The following is a 19,686-nucleotide window of genomic DNA, read 5'->3' as shown; positions in this document are numbered from 1 at the left end:
TTCCTGAAGTGACTTACAATCACGTCTCCTTCCTGTTCAAAAGTCCTCTGTGACTTTCTTATTCCTAGAAAATTAAAATTAGGCATAGTTATTTCTGCATTTTATCCAAGACCCCTCTAAAGGTAGGGACCACCTGCATTTCTAGCCTCAACTTTAACTACTTTCTTCCCCGTAGCCCATATCCAGTCCACGCTGTCCTTACCATAGTGCTCCCCACCTGCCCTTTCAGGAGAGTTTCCTCTTTTTTCTCTTGTCTGTGGACATTTTACTTTAGGTTTTATCTAGTTTTGATGCTATCTTCCAAGAGGCCTTGTTTGCTTCTCCATCCTTCCTCTTACTTTTATAGTGCTTTGTTTGCTGCTACTTATGCCACTTAATTTTTTGCTTGTTTTGTATGTTAGGTAATGTATAGTTATTTAAACTAGATTATAAACTTCTTGAAGGCAGAAACTATGATTTTCTCATTTTTGTGGTATCTGGTACAAGGCCAGGTGCATCTTAAGCCTAGATAAGTAAAGAGTAAGGATGGAAATGAGTTCTGACCCCAAGTCTATAGTCAGTAATCCAGCTGCTTCCTGGCCAGCTAGAGTAGAGGGGTTTCAAATCAGCAGGTTTGTTGAATACCCAGAAATGCCTGTGGCTGGAGGAAACAGTTGCTGAGAGGATGAAGAAATTACTTTTGAACCTGTCAGCTATTGTTTTTCCAGTTATGTTCTGGAATGGCTGTATACCCCAGGGTACTTGTTAAAATGCAGATTCCAGAAAATGGTATCCAGAAATGTACCTTGTAGCAAGATTCCCAATTTATTTACTTATTTGTTCATCTGAGATTTTTAAAATAGAAACATTACATAAGTTTAAGAAAGTGCACAGATCATAAGTGTGTGGCTTAATTTTCATGAAGAGAACACACCTACATAACCAGCACCAGATCAGGAAATATAGTGTAGCCTGCATTCCAGAAGCTGCTCCACTTATTCACTAGTTAATCCATCTCAATCCACCCGTCAAGGGTTTCCTGCGTTTTATGTACAGGAAGTTTCAGAACTTCTGCCTCAGTCCAGACCTGCTCCTGGTCATGCAGATGTAACAAGCATTATTCCCCAAGGTACTTCCTCCTTTTTCTTCTCCCTCCCTTTGTTTTCTTGTCATCTTCCCTCCGTACCAGCTATCCCCTTCATAATAAAAATTCATAAAAATTTTCTTCTGAAGAATTCTTTTAAGTTTCTCCTCAGTGTTGAACTCCTTAAGCCCTAAGATCATATTTTGGGAGTCTCCCCCTTCTATTGTAGGGTTCCAGAATTAGTCCACTAGGCATAGAAGATTCTGCTTTTTTTTCCCTCAAACATTATTTGGAAGATTGAAAGGATAAAAATTTCAAAGCATTTTGCCATTGATAATTTATTTTTTCTAAACGAAAAGGTTATCTTATAAAATAGCTTACTACATTTTAAAGAAAAGAAAGGTACATATATTTTTTAATTGCTTTAAGCATTAATTAAGGACTCAATATATATGGAATTCATATATACAAACTACATAAAATAGATAAGCAACAAGGATTTACTGTATAGCACAAGGAATTATACCCAGTATCTTTTAATAACCTATAATGGAATATAATCTGCAAAAACCCTGAATCATTATGCTGTATACCTGAAACTAACACAGTATTGTAAGTCTACTATACTTCACTAAAAAAAGGACTCAATTTTAGAGTTTGTGATAATTTAACATTATCTTTAGAAAAGTACACTACTGTATGGTGCAGACCTGGTTTACTAAGCAAATTAAAGCTGTAAACAGTTTTGACTGAGTTTTGTTTAGTTTGTTCAAGAAGATATCTTTAAGTGGATAATAGTACCTTGATTGTTTATATCCATAAAGATGATGCTAAATGCAAATATATTTTATCTTTTACTGAGTAGGTTTTCTGCTTTTGAAATTTTACTTGACAGTTAGAGTTATTCTATTTGAGAATTTGTTTTTAAATTTATACCTTCCTTCTCCCCCCAGTTTGATATAGTCAGGTTTTCACTATATTTTTAGGAACTGAAAGGAAACCATAAATAAGAAACTAACTTTATGAATATGTGTTGTTGTGATTTGTTAAAAAAAAAACATTGCAATAGCCACCAGATGATATATTAATTCCAATTAAGTAGGATAAATTAGAACTGTGCAGCCCTTGATTTTTCAAAATATTTTCAAGAGGAAAAAAATCCCAGTAAGTTGGTTTGTAGCACTTATGTAAATGATGTTATATTTTTATTTCTTAGGATTGAATATTCTTTGTGTCATTGATATTCTTTTTGGAAAATATTTTTTACAATATTGAAGACAACCACATAGTAACTTCATTGAAAAGTAAGATTAGAGGGTCTTAAAAGACTTCAAAGGTTATCTAATTCATTCTTCTGCCTTCAGACATGATAATTTTTTTTTTTTCAGTCCCTTTGTTCAGAACACCCATGCTGTCGATTCTTTTAGCACACTGGCCTCATATGATCATTTTTTCTCTTTAAGTTCTATAACCTACCTATTCATTCCACTTAAACTGCTCATTTGGGAACTATTTACTTGAAACCTCATCAAAACTTGTAACATTTCCCAAAACCAAGCTCTCAAACTTGAAATTAGTATCATAGAATTCGGTTTCTTCTATTCTCTTAGGTTGTCTATGCCCATGAACTCACTTCATTTCTGGTCACTCCCAGCATCCTTCTGTCTGGCTCCTGTACATCCATCACTCCCCTCAAAATCACACCAAGTTCACCAGGGCTTTCTATGTTGTTAAATCAGATGGACATTTCCACAGCATTTGCAAGCAATTCTTACTGTTCTAGAATATTATAAAGTACTTGATGACAAGAGTAAAAATTTTGCCTTTCTTTAAAAGAACATACTGTTCCCCAAATAATCCACAAATATTTCTGTAAACGTTGTAAAAGATTCAAATAATACAGAACTATGTAAAAGAAAATATGTAAGCCTCCTTTTTTAATACTCCTCTCTCAACTTGTAAAATTTGTTCCACAGTTAACAGTGGTTTACAATTTTATGCAGATCTTTCCAGTTGCTTTTCTAAGCTTTTCCACACATGTCCACTTGTACAAAAAAATATGTGTGTGTGTGTGTGTGTGCGTGTGTAATTTGTGTTTGTAAAAAGTCATTTCAAATTTCTCCCAGCAGTGCTAGCTGTTTTTGAAAAAAAGTACTTCCTGATTATAAGTGAAAAACTCATGGAAGAATTTTATTACAGATATGATGGAAAGACTCTCATTTGTTTCTGCTTGTTTTTCCCAGATAATGTTTCTTTGAAAATATACCTCTTTAGAATTGACAGAAAGGTGCAAAAGTCTTAAATCAAGATGAGTTTTGACTGGCCTTAAATATCCAAATACAAAATTTGTGAGTGCCTTTTTCCCCCTATTGTGTATTTCTGATTAAGAACAAATCTGAAGAATTTCTTATGAATTAGCCAGTTTTTAAAAAAAAGAGAGAAAGCATGGTTAGAAGAAGCTTTAGTCTTTATATAATGTATATATTTATAGTGTCACAAACTTTCAATATGTGAAGGTAAGTTCACATTTTGCTATTTGCAAGCTCTCATGTAAGATTTTTAAAATCTATAAAGAAAAAGCCAATGTTTTTAAAATGGAATTATATACAACAAAACCAATTTATATGTAAAAAATTCATTAAGTGTATACAAATACTCCCTTGTAATACTAATACACAAGTACATTTGTAATACATTAATTACTAATGATGGAATACACTTTTGAAATATCTGGATAAATATTTTTTTAATTATATGCTTATAGTACATACTGATAACCACCAAATATCAATATTTACTTGTTAAAAATTTTATTGGCAAAAAACTGCTTACTAAAAAAAAAAATCATTTAATGAGCTCAGTCCCAATCTGAAAAGAGTAAACTCTGATTTTATTAATTTTAAATAACATTCATGCTACATAGCTGTTGAAAGCATCACTTTTTCTCTAGATTTATATATAAAATTTCCAGAGTTTAACTGTTCTTTATGCTATTTTGAGGAATTTAACTTCATATGTTAGCTTCATCTAAGATGTTAAAAAATATGGAGTTATTAATAGATGCTCTAGATTTTTTTAAAATTCCTGAATTACACTACATATACAGAGTTCTAAAATCATTTTACATTTCACTTTAGGGTTTAAATATGTTTTGTATTTAAATTGCTTTAAAATATGTAGAAGCAAGTGTTTGAAGCCTGTTCTCTTTTTTAAAAATAACAAATATTCTGTATTCTATAAATGATATATCCTTTTTCCTGATACAGTGTTATTCATGTGAGTTTTAAGTCCAGAATCCTAACATTCTAAATCCATATGTGATTAAGATACAGATTAAATGTTATAGACAGTATTATAATATTTAAGAGCAGTAACTGTTTAATTAATTATTAACTTTTATTACAAGAGGTAGAATTTGAGTTGGCATTAAATCAAGCTGAATTTTGGTTACCCAGTAAGAATAAAGATCATTTCTTGATATGGGTCAGGGGGGAAAAAAAAAATGGAACAGCCTTAAGAACCCATATAGAGGTGGAAATGAGGATAGGATGTTTGGGGGCCATAATTTTTTTTTTTTTCACTGAGGTGTAATCTTTTTTAATAGAAATAGTGTGAGAATAAATGGACTTAATGTGGCATCCCAATCATGTCTACCTCCATACCCCTTCCCAGTAAGATTAAACTCCTTCCCATCCTCTGTTAATTTCCTTGTCACAGTCTACCTGATTAAAATCCTCAGTGTTCCTAATTTATCTCAACATTATCTCCATCGAAATACCCTGTTTACAGTTAACCATCTTTGGAGTCTTTTCCTTCCATTTCACCCTACAGTAATTTCACCTTTTATATTTCTCTAGAACTCACTGAACACATAGTTAAACTGATAGCCAAAATTATAGTCCTTACTAAATACCATGTAATTTAGTAGCTAATTTTATTAACTTCTGATCTGTTCAATCCTATAGCAGTCCTCAGTAAGAAAGATTCTATTATTATCCCCATTTACAAAGGAGGCAACTCAAGCCCAGACTCAAATCTTGGTCTACTAATTCTAGAGTGTTTTAAGTACACTGCCCTCACTTTATTTTATCTATATGGTTAGAGATCTCTTTATGCAAATGTTACTATGTTTCCTTTTGAGCAAAAACACCACGTTTTATATTTACTTGTTTTCTCATTTTATGGAATACAGTATCTCTTTTAAGTACTGAGTAGATAGTTGCTGGCTTGATTTCTTAATTGGTTGATTCAAAAGTGTTTGACTTAATTGCCAAGGGCTTTGGCCTCTAAGTAATTTTAAATTTTCAAAGGTTTGTGGGCAGTAGGCTGGTGAAAGTGGTGATTTTCGAAGATTTAGCTAGAAGTGAGAGATTGGAGTGTAAAGATTAGAGCATCTGTAATCCAAGCATGATATAATAAACATTCAGACACAATCAGTTGTGTCAAGGTAACAGAAAAATGGCAAATGTAGAATAGGCAGTGTTCACTGGCTCTATGATTGATGCAGACATAAATGCTAAAGTTGAAACTTGGTCATTAGAAGAATGGTTGCATTATTGACAGGAGCATAGAAGTCTAGCAAGTCTGGCAAAGATAAATTATTTTGTGTGGAGAATACTGACATTTGTTTGAAAAAATTTTGGTTTTAGAGTGTTAGGACATTCAAGTGGGATATTCAAGTAGATATATCCAGTTAGTAGTTACTCCATAAAGTGTGACACTATAGACCTGTCTGAGAAGGAGTCTTTCATACAGAAGAACTCTTGAATTTTAAGAGTATGAATCATCCAAAGGAGAAAATGTGAAAAGAGAGTAGAACATCATTGAGAAATAATGTAACTTTTCTATATTTCAGTTATAGAGTCCTTACTAATTAAAGTACATGTTACCATTTTTAATGACCTCTTTATTTTAATAAACCCACGAATACCTAGATTTTGTTTTAGATTCATGTATTCCCAATTGAATGTAAATGTTCTATATATTAGTATAAATACTGGAATATATATATTTACTATGAATTTGAACTTTGAAATAACTAAATTTTTACTACACATTCTATCTGTTATAAAGTTTTGATCTCCTTTTGCGTAAGAACACACAGCAAACAAGAAATGCTGTTGTTCTTCCTTCAAAATATATCCAGGGTCAGATCACTTGTTATCACCTACCATCAACCTGCTTTAAACTACCAGCATCTTCTGTCTGGATTACTGTAGTAACCTCCATCTCATCTCTTTGCTTTTATCCTTGCTCCATTATACTCTATTCTCAGCATAGCTCACATTACTCTTCTGCTCAAAACTTACCTATTAAGGCTTCCCATGTGACTCAGAGTAAAATCTAAGGCCTCACCAATACACTGACCTTTCTGGTCCCTGAACACATTTCTACCTTAAGGCCTTTGCGCCAGCAATGATTTCCTTTTGCCTGGTGTGTGCTTCCCTCTAAATCAGTATCGCTAATACTGTATACAATTAATTTTATATTATTTATATATACCTATATGTATTATGTACTTATTTTGTTTGTCTTTCTCTGGCTCTCTCCCCCAACACACACATGTGTACACAAACACTATACTGTAAACCCCATGAGGCCAGGGATATTTGCTCTGTTCACTCTTATCTCAAGTGCCTAGAAATGTACCTATCACATATTAGACATTCAATAAATACCAGTTGAATAAATAAATATAACAACAGCCAACACTTAATGAAGGCTTACTTCGTGTCATACTTTTCTAAAGCTTTAAATTATTACAGCATCCTTGCTTTACTGATACAGAAACTGAACCACAGGTCGGTTAAGTAACACGCCCCATCTCACACCGCTAGCAGCCTGGTTTCTAGCCAGAGTTCCCAGCCATCAGTGTGGTACTTCTGTTGAAGATGATCGCTGTGTTTGGTGCTATAAAGTTTTTATGGAAGAACCAGAAGTTGTATATTAGCCTCTACATGCAAAATACTTCTCATATACCTGGATTCACATTGTTAGTATACAATGATTAAATATACAGATGAATATAAGCTTCAAATATTAAGCTTAAAGAAATAGAGAATCACACCAAGAATTTGATGTCTCATTTGCCAGATTAGCAGGCTCAACCAGTTGCATCCATCATTAGTTAAAGCCAGTCTCAAGGCCTGCAGAGCCATGGTACTGTCAACAGTGTTATATGGATCTAATATCTGAATCCTTATCAGCGTCATTTTCATTTTTTAGACAGGTTTCATTTATCATACCATTGTGCTATATTTCACATCAAATGTCAAGATAAAGTCTCTGATATCAAAGATATAGAAGCAGTGATTTTCCAGGCTTGCTCATCAGAATGCAGTGATCCTGGACATTTGGAGAAAATGGATGATACTGGACTTTTAAAACAGTTGGCATTAGGTGAACTTTAGAGCGAGTATCATTCTTAAGACTATATAAGAGAAGTTTCAAGGACTAAAGCTATCCGAAGAACTGGACTAGAAAAACTGTCATAGCAGGTAGTCCAGCATGATGTAATGGGACCCAGACTGAGCAGTGTTTTACTCATGTTTCAATCATTGAGGCAGTGACAGGAAAAAATACCAAGTACAAACAGTGATCAAAGGATGATCTAATAGATATGCTAAACGATTCATAATTAAGGAAAAATTGCCTAGCCACCCAGGGTACTTTCATCCATGTGAAGATGCTTCCATATATAGGATTATCAAAGATTATCATGTGAGCACTAAGAGTGAAGATGTGAATGTCCATTTTCACAGATAAGCCAAAAAAGAGGAAAAATATAAGAGACTATGCTTCAAAAGACAGTGGTCCTTTTCTTGTTCATTTTTTGTTTAAATGCATTTTATAGATTTTTCTTGATAATACCATTTTTTTATCACCTAGTAGCCCCATAAGTAACAAAAAATGATCTGTACCAGGGAAATGAGTTAAAAGAGAGGTTAAATGGCTTTCCTGGGGGAAAACATTTAATTTATTTGCAAAGCTAGAATAGGGCAAAAGAGAAACTGTTCCTAATGCATTTCTTACACCAATCACAGATGATGCAAAATATTCAGTGATATGAAATGAGTGATTTTATTTTTAACACAGAATCATGTAAATTTTAAGCTACATTAGTTGTTTTGTTCTTGTTGTTCTTGAATTTTAGATTACATTTACAATAATGACATGAGAATAGTAATGTTCCTTGATGGTTGATTTTTTTCCCCAAGGATAAATAGGAAAAAAGCCCACATATTTTTTTTTTAATTATACTTTTCATATATATCTGATATGACAGAGTTACCAAAACTTTTGCATTGTAGATTTACATATTCAGTTCATCTCACATCAAAAGCTGTTCTGTTGGATTTTAAAATGAAGAATATAACATAACTTTTCATTTTGAACTTACTACTTTAGTTACCAAAAAAATTCTGTGAGAGTAATTATACTGTGCATTTCAAATTTTCTTTCATTAGTGAATAAAAGAAAATCTATAATAAGGCTAGAAATGTGTTCTCAGGAAAATATTAATTACTACAATTGCTTAGAAGCTGAGTCATAGGGCCTTTTAAGTTTTTGCCATACACTTGGAAGAAACTTAGTCTTACTGCGTTGTCACATTTTTTACCTCTCAACATTTTGAAAGCACAGTGAATATGAGAAGCTCTCTCATCAGTCATATTATCAGTTTTGTTCAAAAAGTAAAAGGTGCTTCTCCAAACATAGTTTATCCCCAGTAGCTGTCTTACTAGTGTCTGGGGCTTAGGGTTGTTTTGTAGTATCTGCAGAGTCTTCCAGCTCTGCACTCTGTGTTCTCATTGGCTGACCTTCTAGGGAGGGCCAATTATAATGAACTATTTCAGCATATTCTGCTGAGGATTTCCTTAGTATAGACTGGAGCTTTTTGTTCTTGGTGTTCTGTTTTGTTACTTTTTCTCCCCCTCCCCTCCCCCCTTTACAATATGTGAACTACCAGTCTTATTGGCACTGTAATTCAGGTCAAGCTCATAAGGACAGCCACTTCTTCACTGTAGTAGCAGGGCTGACAACTTTTTGTAGAGAAGGGTTTGATTAAGACCAATCATACCCTTCCTAGCCTGGGGAAATCAAACACAGTGGCATTCTTGGCCACCAGGATATAGATAATACCTATTTATATCTCTTAGGTAGATCCAGGAGGACTTCGCCTAGCTATTGTATGATCTATATCACATCTGCCATTTGGTGTAGCAGCCTAGCAAGAACTAGTGCTACCTCAGAGAAGTTTATGTAGTTTGATGAATAAAAAGAGGACCCCTAAGGAAAGGGCTAGGAATATGTAACTGTCAAGAAATGGAGAAATCTTTTATTAGGATGTCAGAGTGCTAAGTGCCTCGGGATTTCCACTCGTTCTGTGCACCAGCAGGTGACCCGGATACTCCCATTTGCCAGCAGAAGCCCACCTGCCTGCCCGTCTGCCTACCTGCCTGCTCTCACACTTTGTTTCTACTATAAGACTCAAGTAATTGGTTCCATCTTAAGCAAGATTATAGTATCATACAGTGGGAAGATCACAGAATGCCTTTAAGTACTTCTATTAAATTTAACACTAAATAAATAAGATAGTATATCTTAATAGTTCAAAAGAATCTCTTCCTGGATGTTAGTATTCTCAGAAAGAAACTGAGAAGGAAATAATAAAGATGATTTCATTTTAGTTCTGGGTACCTGGGCATACCAAGGAGACTCAGGCCTAGGGTGTCATTACTGCATTCCTACTAACTAATGTATCTTAAAATAGCATCTTCTTTATTTAGAGTTACATGGTTAAAAAAAAAAAAGGATTGATTCTATCATATATAGAAAACGGATCCCTCATTGTCTATAGGCTTTGATCAGGAAAGCAGTGGCTCTTCTACTGGCAAATCTTAAATAGCCAAGATTAACTTTTTTTTTCTTTCTTTTTAAAATACTTTATTTTTTTAAGATCAGTTTTAGGTTTACAACAAACTTGAGAGGAAGGTACTGAGATTGCTCATATATCCCCTGACCTCACACATTTATAGTCTCTCCCATTATCAATATCACTCACCAAAATGGTTTTGTTTTTTTGTTTGTTTTTTTTACCAAGGACAAACCTACACTGACACATCATAATCACCCAAAGTGTATAGCTCACCTTGGAGTTCACTCTTGGTGGTGTACATTCTATGGGTGGAAACTTAGATTGCTGGTTTCAGATCTTTCTTTTCTAATATATGCATTCAATGCTATGGATATCCCCCAAGCACTGTTTTCATTACATTCCACAATTTTGATAAGTTGTTTTTCATTTTCATTTAGTCGAAATATTTTTAAATGTCTCTTGAGATTTCTTCTTTAACCCATCTGTTATTTAGAAGTGTTGTGTTTTTTTTTGTGGGAGGGATGAGAATTAATTACTTAACCTTAAAGACATAAGTTTATTTAAGAGCAATGAGGCAACTCTTTTGACTTCTTGGAAGTGTTGCCAAAGAAAATACAGGATTTTCATCCTACATTCTGATTTTATGTTGATAATAAATCATCATGTTTTCTTCTTTTTGCTATTGCAGTACTTCTGTTGCAAAGAATGAGAGTCATATGCTAGACAAGTGAGAGATTATCACTTAAATATTTTCTTAAATTTCAAGTGTCTGCTCTTCTTGTACTGGCAGATAGTAAATAAGGGACTGAAAAAAAGATGAAAGGATTCACACAGGTAATTTTTCACGACATATGCAAGAAGGGGGAAAGAAAATGAGCAAATAAAATTTCATAACTAATTTGAGTCAAACTGCATAAAAGACTGGACAGAAAGAATTCATGTAGATGGTAAATTATAATCACAACAGCATTTCCTTTAGCTGTTGACAAGCTCTTGGTTCATTCTGCAATCATGTACTTTAAAAATGAAAGAAGGGACCAAAAGTGCTTTTGTGGATTTGACCTTGAACTGAAACTGTCATTTGGGTAACAGCAGGCACTATCAAACCTTAGTTTTCATTTGCCATTTTCTTGGTGTCATAAATGCTTCTTTTTAAATAAGTTACATTTTTTTCAGTGATCAGAATTCAGAATCACAGCTCTCTGGGATTGGTGTGAGCACTTTTTTTTTCTTGTAAGGAACTTATGCCAAAGCATACTTACTTTGTTACAGTTATTAGAATTAAATGAGATATTGCATGTAGAGCTTGTGTTAAACACAATGAGTGCTTGATAAATGGTAGTTGTTATTAGCACTTGGTATGGTTGTATTTGTTATTATCTATGCTGTTAGTTATTAGAATAATAAAACCTTCATTTCTTAGTTCTGAAGATCTTAGTTTCTAATCAGATGAAGTAATGTCAAGCACATGGCTTATAGTATTTGTATTTGTCTTGCTACACTACTGTCATTGATTGGTAAATATTTAATAGAATAAAAAGAAAACACACATAATAGGACTCCTCAGAAGCTATAATGTGAATAAACCAGAAATGGCTATTTTTTAGTCAGTTTGCTTGAAGCTGTGATTTAAAAATATATCCAAACACAACTTTGGATGAGGCAGCTGCACTACAAATGACTGAGAAGTTAGAGATGGAAACAAAGACAGTTTAGATCAGAGTATCAAGAGTAGCCTTTGCACAGAAATACCAAGACAGAATTGATGACAATATACACAAGACTGTATATGCTTCCACAAGATCGTAGGAATCATCTAATCCAGTTCCTAGTTTTCTAGATGAGGGGATATTGAATATCTGAGAGATTTGGTGACATGCCCAGGGTTGAGGACAAGATGGAATAACTTTCTGACTCCTAGTTAAATACTCTTTCTATTAAAGCAGAAATACTGTGGGAATCAGCAAAATATCCTAGATGGAGATTTTTGTCAAATTTCTATAACTGGTATCAACTAATAGAGTTCTTACTAGGTATAGGACACTGTACATTTCTCAGTGGGGTTAAACGATTATAGTAATTATATTTTGAAAAAAATCAGTTGAAATTCTCTAATAAAATGAATGCATTGATAAAGCTATCTCCTTATTTTTAAAACTTTGATAATGTGGAAAAGAGTCATATAACTTTTGATAGGTCATTTTCTACTTACTTTGAAGGATGGAGAGTCATTAAACTTAGTTGCTCTAATTTGTACCTTATGCTTATATTAAGTACATTTTACAGTAACTCTGGAAGAATCATTACATTGTGCATATGTGTTTGTGGTAAAACCTTTTAACAAATTATATTAAGTTTACTTCTGATGTTAGGCTGCTTTCTACAGTTTACAGTTACATCAGCCACCAACATTTTCATCTGTTATTTCTAGTTAATAATTATTTTATTCAAAAATAATAATTATTTTATTCAAAAACTATAAATAAAGGCTTAATTCATAGATTCATCCATTGTTTATCTTCAAGGCATAAAACATACAATACAAAGAAAGAAAACTACCCAACATCTGCTTTTGCCCAGATTGTAATTTTCGCTTCTTTGTCTTGTTTTATAGAGCTACATCCATGGGAGCAGCCAGGCTCAATTCGTGGCAGAGTCACACATTATTCTGCTACTAAGTATCCTTTAAAACACAGATGGACTGAAAAGGACAAAGCAAAGCTGCATGCTATCAAATTGATTTTTTTCTAATATCAAGACTTTCAAGACATTAAATTTTAAACTTTACCATTTGACTAACTTTCTAATTCCTATGCTGATTATTTTTTCTTGCATTGTAACTTTTTAAATTCTGAATCATTAACAGACTGTAATTTTCTCTCTCTCTTTTTTTTAACTGACTACTGAATTTTGAAGAATAGCTTTTGCTCTGCATTGATTATCTCTGGCTAGAGTTTTTTGTGATGTTTGTATGGTTTTCCCCTTTAGGATCTTAATGGGGAGAAAAAAGTGTCCCATGATATAAAAAGCAGGATAAAAAAATTATCTTAGTACTGATTCCCTTAAATATTATAGTAAGTGAGAAGAGGGAGATTTAGGACAATTTGACATCTTTTTGGAACATGGCAGACTAAATGTTATGAATCAGATAACAGTACAATTTATGGTTTAGAGGCAGAAGGGTAAAGAAGATAGCAGGATAGGAAAGAGGCAAGGTTCATGTATCTAAAAACAAACTAAATATTACTAGAATGAATTAAGGTTACTTTTGGGGCAAAAAACTGTACTTTGGGGGAACACTGACATTTGTGTGAGTCCTGTGGAAATATTTTTATGTTAAATTTAGTGTTGAAAGTGTTGAGTCATTATCAGGATTTAGAGTGTGCCTTATAGTGTCATTTATAAAATTTGATTACTCTCCTGGTTACTGAGATTCATATTCAAATGAAGCAGTCTAGACCAAATTTCCCAGTATTTGATGTAACCATAACTATTTAAACCTTTAAGGATTCTTAGAACTCACCTAGGCCAAAACTTTATTTTATAGCTAGGAAAACTAAAACCCACAAGATTTAATGGACTTGCCTTAGGTTGGAGGAAGAACTAGGATTAGAATTGTTTTGTTTTGTTTTTAATAGTCTACTGGTTGTACAGGTTTTATATATATTATTGTATTATTATTTATAGGATTTCATTAATGTGTCAGTCATGACATCATGAAGTTTTAAATTTTATTCTGGATGGAAAAGACTATCTTTTAATAGCATTAAAGCTTTGTATTTTAATTACTTTGTTGTGCTATAACAGTGCACTCTTTAATCCACCTAGCAAATATGTATATGCCACCTTTAGTTCTCTTTTACTTGCATAATATGTTCTGGACAGTGCATCAGGTGCCAGGATATACTGAGACTTGTATTAACTATAGTGGAGGAAAGGAGTGGGAGGTTCTTAAAAGCACTCCCAATTCTCAAGAAACTCACAAACTTCCTCATTTGTAAAACCAGGTTTAGTAAACTAACCACATGGCACTTCTCTGTGGAATGAGATAGCTAGCACAAAGAAAACATCTAGTACTCACTAAAGGCTTTGGTTTTTCCTGTTGTATTTTCCCATCTTTCTCACTCAAAACTTTGCTGGTCATAGATACCATGCATAAACATTTATTGGTTGATTCTTTTAACATTTGGCAAAGGCGTAGATGACCAGAAACAAAACAAACAAAACAAAAACATAGTCCTATGGTATTTATCAGAATTCCAAAGGTTACACTGAGAACATAATGGATTAATTTTTCTGGAGTGTGATTCACTGAGCCCATTAATCATGTGTAATTAACAAGATAGTAAAATGATACCTTTGGAAGATCTGACCTTGGAAATGAAGCTTTAAATGAGATTATAAGACTCCATTTTCTATTAGAGGGGAACTAAACACTATCTTTTTGAAACTCAGCAAACAACATCGACCATCTTCTTCCTCTGTATCAGTTCTCAACATTTTTATTCCTTTCATCCTTGGCTACTCATACTTGAGTGCATTTCATGGAACTGTGCATATCTGTAACCCATTCCTTGCATTTACTTAATTACCTAGGTGCTTTGTGGCTTCACAATTAAGAAGGTACTATGATGAGTATTTTTTGCTGCAGTCTATCTCAGATTGTTTACTTAAATGTAGGTATTTCCAATTCCATTCTCAAATTTTGTGGTCTTGATAAGTTAACTACTTGGTTTCTCTTTTCCAGCTTTCATAGGATAAGAGATTAATACTTTCTGCATTCCCTTTAGAGGGAATTTAGGTGAGAAAATAGAATATTTGCAAATACATTTCTCAAATTTTGTGGTCTTGATAAGTTAACTACTTGGTTTCTCTTTTCCAGCTTTCATAGGATAAGAGATTAATACTTTCTGCATTCCCTTTAGAGGGAATTTAGGTGAGAAAATAGAATATTTGCAAATACATTTCTAGGAACATCTCATCCTTATTAAAAAAATTAAGGGTAATGCCATATTTGCTCTTAATTTATCTTTTAATTATATAAGTTAATTTATGAAGTAAAACACATTTGTGTTAAAACACAGTACAGTAATCACCCCCCAAGTCCACAGGAAATACGTTCCAAGACCACCCCCAGTGGATGCCTGAAACTGTGGATAGTACCAAACCCTACATATACTATATTTTTTCCTATACATACATACCTATGATAAAGGTTAATTTATATATCAGGCACAGTAAGAGAATGTCCAAACTGCCAGCATCACTACTCTTGTGCTTTGAGGCCATTATTAAGTAAAAAGGGTCACTTGAACACAAGCACTGTGATCCCACGATAGTTTATCTGCTAACAAGATGGCTACTAAGCGACTAGTGAATGGGTAGTGAATACAGCGTGGATACTCTGGACAAAGGGATGATTGACATCCGGTTGGGACAGGGCAGGAAGGTGTGAGACTGCATCATGCTACTCAGAATGACATTTAAATCTCAATTTAAAACTTACAAATTATTTTGGAATTCTCCATATGATGTTTTTGGACTGTGGGTAACTGAAACCACAGAAGAGAACCTCCAGAAAAGGGGGAATACATATTGGAGGTAACTTTTTGGTACTTATTTGTATGGACTTTTTTTTTTTCTTTTCTATCTGATTTCAATCCATGATGTGGCATTTTAGCAGTATACTTTATTCCAAACAGCCTATAAATACATCAGGAGTACCTAGCAAAAGGAATGAAAAGGTGTGTTGAGACCATCATTCCATTGTATGGCAGGAATTCCCCAAGGTTTCATTTCCAGGCTCATTGACATCAACCTGAGATTTAGGATGCAAAGAAATTTCACAAACATTATGAAGTCTTCCATGTAGATTTTTTTTTTTTAACATCCTTATTGGAGTATAATTGCTTTAACAGTAATACATAGAGTTAAAAGCCCCTATTTTCTTTCTGCTACTAGTAACTATTTGTTGCTTTATCACTCCTGTTATTTTTATTTACAGATATCTATGAAAAGAGAAAATGTCTTTTAAAATGGTGGACTCATTAAAATTATCAGTAAAAGTTTAATAGAAGCCAGTATCTAATAACTTCTTTTTTTATATATAATTTATGATTTTACTTTTCTTTGGCAGAGTCTACCGATATTGTTTAAACTTATCATGTAATGTTTTTGTAATTTGCATGTATATTTTTTCTCTTTAAACAACAACAACAAAAAAGGTAAATTCCAGGTGGTTGCTTTTTGTTTAGAGAACATTTATGCCTTTTGGTTTTCTCTTCCTAATTTAGTAAGCGAGATCATTAGATGCAATTGCTATATACAAAATTGTATGAAAAAAAACCTAAGAAACAACAGATGGAGTCATTTGATATCATAGGTTATTGATTCACATTTAGTAAAAGTAAGATTTTTCCCCCTTTTAGTAGTGTTTTATTTCAGTACCTTATGGGGGGTGGGGGGAGAACAGTCCTAAGTAGTCTTTGAGAGAAAACTATTTTAAAAAGGAATAAAAAATGTTATGACATTTTAATAAGGAATATACGAACTAACTCATATAATCCTTTATATTTTTCCAAGTAAAATATTTTTTTAATTTTTAATTTAGTTATGTAATGAAAATATAAGGTATTTGCTGTTTGCAAGAAGGTAGACTGATAGAGAAATAATTTTAATCTGGTATGACAGATCCTATAATCAGTGCTTGGAAGGAGCGACTTGATGCCTGGAGAATGTGAACGGACTTTTCAGCTGGGTTTTGATACAGCAGAAAAAGGGTTTCTCCCCAGGTGGAGAATGAGTGAGCGAGAATATTCCAGTGGAAGGTGCAACAGGTACAAAAACATAAAATGAGAGAGTATTCTCAAACTGTGAAGGGCAGATTGATGAAAGGTTAGTTGGCTGGATAATGAATATCTTCCCATACCTTGCTAAGAAATTTCAATCACCAAGATATGTTATATGTGCTAGGTGAAGCAAGACACATGAATGAGTTCCAGGATTGGCTTTACTGTCAAGTATACAAATTCTGACCTGTCCCTTAATTCTGCATATCCTCTAAGTTCTGTAATCTCAAGAAGATGACATGAGATTAGTGTCAATTGGAGTAAAAGTTCTGAAATAAAAGGCAAAGGTTTTACTAGCAATAATAACAGTTTTAAAATATTTAAAAACATGTATCCTTACACAGTTCATATTTGCTTTTCCCATGAGAGAAATATTTGTTTTCCATTTATTATGAAAGAGTATGATTTTACTCTGATTTGTTTTCAATCTATAATAGAGAGCAAATATTTCTTTTATTTTAATGTGTTATATCCAAGGAGAAACATACTATAGAAGAAAATTAATGACGGATGCAAGTTGATATTTCAGATTTAGATAGAAGACCAAGTCTTCTATAATGTGCTGACTTTTTTTCAACATTTGTTTGCATTTATCTTTAAATTGACAGTCCCGATTCTCTTCCTAGGAGCAACAGTAAACCCAACATCATGTGCAATTGAGATTGGATTATAATGTAATGCAAATGTATGTGTTACCAGTTCAGTAGGATGCTCATTGCCTCTGGGTTTTGTATATAATTTACACAAACAGCAACTTCTGTTTTATGTAAGATCATATCAGTATTTTGACTTTTTTCGTGGTAAGAAGGTGATTGACAGGATAAAGAGAGAAACTGGGGAGTACACAGTAGTTGAGCATATATTGCTATGATATTAGTCAATGCAAATGTGCAAAGTAATACATGAAGTAGAACAAGGGCGTGTGTGTGTGTGTGTGTGTGTGTGTGTGTGTGTGTGTGTGTGTAGGCATAGGCATTAACAATCTCAGAACAATAGAAAAAGTCTCAGGAACATTATAATTTATCTAGTGTATATTTACATCTCTTTTATTCTCTTTTAATGTTGAGACTCTTTAATAAGGCATAGTCAAATGGTTACACCCATCAGTTTAATGACAGAAAAGCATCTGTTATTCCAGAGTCAGACATAGAATCTCTTAGAGATTTGTAGGACCTTTCGTTAGTCATTCAGCCTTCCACCCAATGAAGGAAGACCTACACATTAACTCTGACAGATAATCTTCAAGCTTATTCCTCTGTCTATAAATCAGTCCTTTATCTAAGAATGTTTATGTTACCAATGTGATTTTTTTCCCGAAATGATAAGTATTATGTAGGCTCTCTTTTAGCCAAAACTGTTTTCAGTGATACAGTAGAACTTAAGCTAAATAATTCTCAATACTCAAAGTCCTTAAGTTTAAAAGTATCTTTAAATAAAAGAGGAGGGTTTGGCAAGTTTAAAGCCATTTTAGTTTAATTCATGTTATCTTAATTACAGCCATCAAGTTTAAAGTAGGTTCACAGCTCATTCCTTGTTAAAGCCTAGAAAACTCACTTTTACAGGAAACATTCTGAGTACAAACTCACACTTGGTTCCTGACCCTGCTGCTTTCTAATAAAATATTTTATCTTGGAGTTGTACATAACACCTGTATCTAGTAATCCCTTTGCTTTAAAATTCCTACTTCAAGATCGTAACACAAGGGTTTACTAAGTTTTTCGTTTCTTTATTTTCACATAAGAGCAAAGCTAACTTCCTCTCAGACATAATAGTTTATAGTATCTTTGGCATGGTCTTTTAGATCCTCTATAGCAAGGGTTGGCAAACTAGGACAAGCAAGGGCCAATCCAGCCTGTCTGCTATTTTTTTTTTTTTTCTTTGCGGTACGGAGGCCTCTCACTGTTGTGGCCTCTCCCGTTGCGGAGCACAGGCTCCGGACGCACAGGCTCAGCGGCCATGGCTCACAGGCCTAGGCGCTCCGCGGCATGTGGGATCTTCCCGGACCAGGGCACGAACCTGTGTGCCCTGCATCGGCAGGCGGACTCTCAACCGCTGCGCCACCAGGGAAGCCCCTGTCTACTACTTTTAAAAATAAAGTTTTATTGGAACACAGCCACACCTTTTCATTTGTGTATTGTCTATGATTACTTTGCACTACAGTTGCAGAGTAGTAACAATACACCATACAGCTTGCATAGCCCAAAATATTTACTTTCTGGCCCTTTAGATAAAAAGTTTGCAAACTACTTCTATGTAGAATATGAATAGTAGAAAACAAAAACCCACAACAACCTCATTACCCCAAGACAGTTGCTTTCAACTTTTTATTATCTTTCTTTCCCTGCATTTCTCTTATTATTTTTTAAAGAGATGAGATTATATTGTTTTTGAACATTTTCACTTGACATAAAATTTTATGCTTACACATTATGTTAAAATAGATTTAGCTATTTTGTTCCTTTGCTTCTCCCTCATCATTTTCCTCTAACCCTCTCATCATCCTCACTTCATTCCTTCTATGTTCTTTTGGTTTCCAACTTTTAGTCACTAGTGTTGTGGCTTTGCACAAGTTATTTGGACCTCTCTGGTGACTTCAGTTTCCTTATTTGTAAACCAAGGATAATAATGATATTCCAGTATCTACATCAAAGAGTAGTTCAAAGAGTAGTTGGTACTGGGTAAGATAGTGAACAAAACAAACTTCCTACCCTTTGGGGGCTAACATTTGTAGTGACAGGACAGAGACAATAAGTAAATAAAAAAGATACAGAATCTAAAATTTCTTTAAAAAACAATGTTAATAGAGAAAAACAAAGCAGGAAAAAGAAGTACAGAGTTCAAGGGAGGCTTCTCTGATGTCACTGGAGAAAAAACCTGAAGGAAGTGAGGAAGTGAGTTAC

General features: G+C 33.6%; 1 protein-coding gene across 3 annotated transcripts in view; it reads left to right on the top strand.

Annotated features, from left to right (window-relative positions):
• The window catches only part of TUSC3 (tumor suppressor candidate 3), a 189,695-nt gene that overhangs the window by 148,137 nt on the left and 21,872 nt on the right, over positions 1 to 19,686 (top strand). For all 3 annotated transcript variants that reach the window (XM_007450762.1, XM_007450763.1, XM_007450761.1), the window contains one exon: positions 12,553 to 12,616. In XM_007450762.1, coding sequence (XP_007450824.1) covers positions 12,553 to 12,616 — 64 coding nt within the window. The remainder of the gene's footprint in view (positions 1 to 12,552; positions 12,617 to 19,686) is intronic.

Source organism: Lipotes vexillifer, unplaced genomic scaffold (assembly GCF_000442215.2).
Source record: "Lipotes vexillifer unplaced genomic scaffold, Lipotes_vexillifer_v1.1 scaffold619, whole genome shotgun sequence".
In the NCBI taxonomy this organism is placed as follows: domain Eukaryota; kingdom Metazoa; phylum Chordata; class Mammalia; order Artiodactyla; family Lipotidae; genus Lipotes; species Lipotes vexillifer.
This window is presented reverse-complemented; position numbering and strand designations above follow the sequence as displayed.